The sequence below is a fragment of the Coregonus clupeaformis genome, chromosome 1, assembly GCF_020615455.1.
Source record: "Coregonus clupeaformis isolate EN_2021a chromosome 1, ASM2061545v1, whole genome shotgun sequence".
In the NCBI taxonomy this organism is placed as follows: Eukaryota; Metazoa; Chordata; class Actinopteri; order Salmoniformes; family Salmonidae; genus Coregonus; species Coregonus clupeaformis.
In genome coordinates this window covers 36,613,746-36,620,600 of record NC_059192.1, presented here as the reverse complement: position 1 = coordinate 36,620,600, position 6,855 = coordinate 36,613,746, and the positions used below count along the sequence as shown (strand labels likewise).

The 6,855-nt window shown below is 40.3% G+C and overlaps 1 protein-coding gene across 1 annotated transcript; it reads right to left on the bottom strand.

Moving 5' to 3' along the window:
• Positions 1 to 2,630: 2,630 nt before the first annotated feature.
• LOC121567872 (gap junction delta-3 protein) lies at positions 2,631 to 6,103 on the bottom strand. The gene is made up of 3 exons (XM_041878222.2): positions 5,764 to 6,103; positions 5,521 to 5,604; positions 2,631 to 5,358 (listed from the first exon to the last, which is right to left on the bottom strand). The coding sequence occupies exon 3, from the start codon at positions 5,088 to 5,090 to the stop codon at positions 4,182 to 4,184; it is 909 nt and encodes a 302-aa protein (XP_041734156.1). The 5' UTR covers positions 5,091 to 5,358; positions 5,521 to 5,604; positions 5,764 to 6,103; the 3' UTR covers positions 2,631 to 4,181.
• Between the last annotated feature and the right edge of the window lie 752 nt (positions 6,104 to 6,855).

Sequence of the window (6,855 nt, the reverse complement as noted above, 5' to 3'; positions counted from 1 at the left end):
TTAAACCCTTTCTTTTATACCTGACCAAACATAAAAAAGAATCCCTAGCCCCATTGTTCAAACCCCTGACCCAGCAACATGCTACAGAGGCCTACTGAAGGGACTGAGGTGACGTCCACATTTCCAGGGACTGGACCCGTCAGTCTTTAGAAAGGCTGTTTCTCAATTGTCTATTTCTCAAACAAAGTAACATAAAGCCTTTTGAGAGTTTACAACAGCTAGTAGCAGCCTTGACATTGAAAGTTCTCTGTGCATTGTGCAATACTTTCCTAAGTTTTGTAAGCCTATTTGAAAGATGCCTTTTATAAAATATTGATAATACATGGCAATGTTATATTGTAAGCTCATTTTATTTAAGCAAAATACTAGAAGTCACACATATTTCCTTAAGAGTGAAATCCTGGGGTCAACCTGTTAGGTTAAACGATTTACTATTATTCATCTTTTGTACCGACATTCCTAACCAGTGAATACAGTGGCAGGTAGCCTAAAGGTTAGAGCGTTGGGCCAATAACTGAAACGTTGCTGGTTCAAATACCTGAGCCGACAAATCTGTTGATGTGCCCTTGAGCAAGGCACTTAATCTTAATTTGCTCCACGGGTGCGGTACTACTATGGCTGACCCTGTAAAACAACACATTTCACTGCACCTGTCCTGTGTGTGACAATAAAACATTTATTTAATACATAATCAAAAGTGAGTTACTTAACTAACCTTTGTTTTTCATAACCATGATACGAGATAAATTCTTACAAAATTTAAGAAATGTTATTTTGAATGTTTTAATATTTCAAATACATTAGCAATCCATTAATTTGTTAATTCCTCACAAAAACAAATTTGGTAACACTTATTTTTAAAGGAACCCTTAATTAATAAAGGGTTTCCAAAAGCAAAGTAGTTACTGTAAGTAGTTTACAACAACAAAATAAAGAGATTTAGCGGTACCTTCTTGTAAAGTGTGAACAGGAATTCATATTAGTATCTGTGTACAAATTATGGCACCACTTTATTTACTCTACTACTATGTTTTTCGAAAACATTTACAAAAGTTAAACGCTGAAATGTCTTGAGTCAATAAGTATTCAACCCCTTTGTTATGGCAAGCCTAAATAAGTTCAGGAGTAAAATGTGCTTAACAAGTCACATAATAAGTTCCATGGACTCTGTGTGCAATAATAGTGTTTAACATGATTTTTTTATGACTACCCCATCTCTGTACTCCACACATACAATTATCTGTAAGGTCCCTCAGTTGAACAGTGAATTTCAAACACCGCTTAGGGATTTCACCATGAGACCAATGGTGACTTTAAAACAGTTGCAGAGTTAAATGGCTGTGACAGGAGAAAACAGAGGATGGATCAACAACATTATAGTTACTCCACAATACTAACCAAATTGACAGAGTGAAAAGAAGGAAGACTGTAAAGAATAAAAAATATTCGAAAACATGCATCCTGTTTTCAATAAGGCACTAAAGTAAAACTGCAACACATCTGGTAAAGCAATTAAATTTTGTCCTGAATACAAAGTGTTACGTTTGAGGCAAATCCAATACAACACATTACTGAGTACGACTCTCCATATATATATTTTTTGCCTCAGTCTGCTTTTCACCAGACACAGCAGGACAATAACCTAAAACACAAGGCCAAATCTACACTGGAGTTGCTTACCAAGAAGAAAGTGAATGTTCCTGAGTGGCCGAGTTACAGTTTTGACTTAAATCTACTTGAAAATCTATGGCAAGACCTGAAAATGGTTGTCTAGCAATGACCAACAACCAAGTTGATAGATCTTGAAGTATTTTGAAAAGAATAATGGGCAAATGTTGCACAACCCAGGTTTGGAAAGTTCTTAGAGACTAACAGCTGTAATCGCTGCCAAAGGTGCTTCTAGAAAGTATTGACTCTGGTGTGAATACTTATGAAAATGAGATATTTCTGTATTTCATTTTCAATAAATGAGTACAAAAGTATATAAACATGTTTTTACTTTGTCATTATGGGGTATTGTGTGTAGATGGGTGAGAAAAATATATTTAATCCATTTGAATTCAGGCTGCAACACAACAAAATGTGCAATAAGTCAAAGGGTATGAATACTTTCTGAAGGTCTGAAAACCCAGGCAGTTTGTGTCAGGTTCAGTGTAACTGCTGTTGAGTATAATTCTGATTTATCGTGGCTGCGTTAGACAGGCATGCCAAATTCTGATCTTTGTTTCACTAATTGGTATTTTGACCAATCAGATCAGCTCTGAAAAATATCTGATGCGAAAAGATCTGATGTGATTGGTCAAAAGACCTATTAGTGAAAGAAATATAATAATTGGGACGCCTGTCTAAACGCAGCCTATGAGAAATGAGGCCAGGCCACATAGCTATGACTCTGCTGACCCCTATTGTTCCCTGATACACACAGCAGTTAACAAAAGACACTAGCTGAGTCCACAGAAACCAGCTACTGGTCAGGCCTAGCCTCTCAGCTTGATGAGTAAAGGAAAGGAAAGTTGTTTCCTTCTTGCATTCAAGTAGATTACATAGTCGTAATAACAAAGGTACATCTATGTTATTTTGAGAGTCCTACAAACTGTATCTATTTAAAATAAGACAAAGGTACACAAGACTGATTCTAAAACCTTTATTTCCATGTCACAAAAACAGCTTTGCATACCCTTGTGCATATTCATGCACACACGTGCACACTCACACACAATACATTTTTTATACTGTCAGTGAAAGATATTTCTCAGTCTCACAATACCGATGGTATCAGACAGTGTGCAACATTCTTAACTCACTCAATGGAAAACCTCGCATAGTACTATGTAGCTAGCTCTTTCCACAGGTGCAAAGGTTCAGTCGAGCAGTGATTAAATGATTACAATTATGTAACCATGGATCTCATATAGGTAATATTTGGCACGCTAGATTCATACAAACCACACATATCAAGTTACAGTATATTAAATTCAAGTTATTTGATCTGTATTGCACCTCATTTTAACTCACTCTTGTTCTGCATAAAATTGATGAAGATTAATAAGACAGTGCTGTAACGCCAACAGCAGAATACTTTGGTATAATCCAGCACATTTGAATGCCATTGGAAAATATCACTGTCCATACAAAAGAATCCTGAAATACATTTGCTGGATGTACCATCAATCTAAACATGTAGGAAGGTCTTATTGAAAACCAAGGAGCCACGGTTATGACAGTGCCAAATACTGTACGCACTTCAGAGATTATTTGTGTCCATGCTCCAAATATCAGTCCCCCCTGTTGTTCATACATCCTGCTGAGTGTTGACCAATCGGTCTTGTTATGACTTCCTTACAGGTCTTGTCTCCAAGCAGTTCCTGTATGGAGTATTGACACAAACCTTTTCCGGCTACACTTTACATTAGAGAAAATAGTATTTCCTTTATGTTCATTTTAGGGGAATAACTTATGTCTAAATACCAACAACAACAAAAAACTGAATAAGTACTCCAAGTGCATGAAATTGCAAACCTGTTACGTACCCTAATAACATTACATCACTTTCCTTTCCTTTGTGTAAAGTAAGTAAGTAGCCTTGTCCAAGCCAGAATGGCCCACTGGGCAGGAGCCTATCGCCTGTATCTGTAGCGTGAGTGTGATGCAGTTTGAAGGACAAATACACCCCCTGGACAGGAACTAGCCTATCACAGGGCCTTCATTGGTGTAAATCCAATGCAAATAAGTTTAAGTGTGGGCCAATTTCCTTTCCTCTCATTTCCCCGTCTTGTAATCGAAAAGGGAAGAAGTTGTTACTGCAGTTACAGTTATTGTAGTAATACCAACAATGCATTAACTAGCTGTTGCCATTGGCGTCGGCTAATGGGGATCATAATAAATCAAATCAAAATGTACTCAAATCCACTGTCTGATTGAATATGACTTCTTTCAAATTAATCTAAATTACACAATGTGTCTTCAGTGTTTCCCAAAGGATTTTTTTCAGCAGTGGTGGCAAAGGTAGTGGGGGTGCATTTCTACTAGCGTTAGCGCAATGACATGCTAGCTGTTCCCATAGACTTCCAGTCATTGAGCCAACGACCATCCATTTAAAAGTGTGTCTCGGCAGAAACATATATTAAAACAAAAAAGTCCATCATAATTTTCTGTAGCAATGGCAACAATTTCCACATCTGCTAAATGAATATAGGAGAAACACTGGTCTTGGTGCTCTGGTTGCTGCCCTGGTATCCGATGCTCTTACGTCCAATGCTGGACACCTTCCTGCTTGCGCTGCCCCTCACAGGCCCTTCCTTCATTCTGACGCTATTACCACCACCCTCGGACATGGTCCTTCCCCTCCTTTTCTGCTCCTCCCCCTCCTCCATCCCCCTCTCAGCCTCCTCCTGCTGTAGGTTCCGGAGGTTCTGACAGACGCATACCTGCTCCTCGGGCTGCTCCCTGGTGGGACGGAACCACTTCAATGAAGCGTAGAGGAGCTCTACGAAACTGGACAAGGCAGACACCACTCCCACTGCAAAGTAGAAACAGAGGAAGACTGTCTTCTCCATGGGGCGTGACACGAAGCAGTCCACTGTGTAGGGGCATGGGAAGCGGCTGCATGGGAACTGGGCCTCCACCCGGAAGCCGTACAGCCACCACTGACCTACCAGAAATCCCACTTCTGTCACCAAACGGAAGGCCACGTTTATAACATAGAGCTGTCGGAGGTGGCGCTCTTCCCTGGCGGCGTTTCTGCTCAGCTGGCTGAACCTTGGCTGGCTTAACCGCGTGGTCCTCTTGTTGTGGTGGTGCATGGCGTACATGAGGAAGATGAGGGACGGCGTGGAGATGAGGACAATGTGGAACACCCAGAAGCGGTACTGGGAGATGGGGAAGGCATCGTCGTAACACACCTGCTTGCAGCCCGGCTGCAGGGTGTTACAGGCAAACTCCCCCTGCTCGTCTTCGAACAGGTCACCAGCGACAGTGCCCAGGATTAGGATGCGGAAGACCAGCATGAGCAGCAGCCAGAAGCGGCCCAGCATGGGGGAGTGGACCTGGAGGGCATCGAAGAGGCCGCTGAGGAAGCTCCACTCACCCATGATGCGAGGACTCGGCCTGGGCTACTCCTCCTGGCTCTCTGGGGGTCTCTGGAGGTCTAGTGGAACTTATATTCAGTCCATTTTCAGAAATAGTTATCCCTCATGAGTTACTGGCACGGAGGTTTGTCATGTGTCAGCTTTCCAAGTCAAAATGCCAAGTCTGCTCAAAAGCCCTACCTTAAAGAAGTACTAAAATGGATTATAAAATCTGAACAGATTCATTTACAGATCAAAGGCTAATTCCATGGACATGTGTCCTTCACATGACCTGAAACAAGACAGATCAAATATTTGATTGTGTAACATGCAGAAACAAGTATTTAGTATTTTTTCAATACCAGCAGCTAGTTTGTATGTAACTTATAAAAATAGCTATTCCAATATATTCCCTCATCCACATTACATTTAATTAATTAACACAAGCAAATACCTGTAGGAGATGAGAGGTTGCTTCAACTCCTTTTTAGCTTAGGAAATCAACCAATTCAGTGAAAACCTCTGCTCCTCATGTGATCTTAAATGAGATTGAAAAACAGAGGTTTGGATTCGTTAAGAAGCACATAGGCAACACAACATAGGTATATTCTTGAATGTACTTAATATTACATACAAAACGACCCACACAAATAATTAACTTGCTCACATAGAGGTTAAACATACTGAGAGAACATACCAAACTTTTCATCCATATACATCGTAGATCGTCATAACAAGCTGATTCCTGTAAAAGGCTGGTAGAAGTACACTTTAGCCTCTGGTATACACGCTCTGGGTGCCTTGTTTAGGGGGAAGGTGCCTTCTTTGACTTGGTGCTTCAGCCTGAGGCAGCCTTGAATCAATTGGTAGCAATCAATGAGTCATCAAGATATTGTCAGTCAATAAAAAGGATAAAAGTTGAATCATTTGGAATTATATCGTCCATCTATTAAAGGTGCAATCACAAAAATTGGAGCCAACTTGTGTTGGTTCCTTCAGTGTGCTTCTCCTAGCAAGCCGACTATTACCACAGTCTAACTCCACATTAGACAGTGATAATGGTTGGCTTTTAATAGTTGGCTTGCTAGGGCGTCAACGGTGAAGGAAATTCCTGTCATGTCCTATCTGGAATATCAAAGTACACAAACATAATTAATGTTTACCCAAGAGTGCATACTCTTGATTGAAGACAGCTTTTTCTAATGGCAGGAAGAGTCAGCACTTCCCAATCGGCCAGGCCTGAGCAGTTCACAAGGGAGAACACAGGAACACCCAAGCATCAATAAACCACCAACTTGGTAAAAACTGGTTGAATCAACGTTGCTACCACGTAATCTCAACCCAAAAAAATGTAATGTGATGAAGTTGAATCAACGTGGAAAACTAATTGGGTTTGAAAAAAGTTATTAACATAAGGGAAATTCATATTTTTTCACCCAACTTTTAACCTTACTCCAATGACATGGTGAAATGTTTTGTTGATTTCATGTTGAATTCACGTTAGTTGACACCTCAACCAAATGTAAATCAAAACTAGACGTTGAACTGAAGTCTGTGCCCAGTGGGCACTGGTAGACCTACTGTTACAACAGCTGCCAGTGCTTTTGTATTGGAATTGGGTGGGCCGGCCAGTCCCTGACTTTGTTTTAGGTTTCAAATAGGCTACACCCCTTTCTTGCAGTCAAATGAAAAATTCGCCCTCTAGTGGCCTCATGGGTGGAATGTTATTAATATTTTTCATAATTTCATAATTAATCAACATTATTTCAAACAACCTGCTTAAAATCCG

Excerpts from the sequence above, each read along its gene's own strand:
- LOC121567872 (XM_041878222.2), bottom strand. The coding sequence starts at position 5,090 with ATGGGTGAGTGGAGCTTCCTCAGCGGCCTCTTCGATGCCCTCCAGGTC.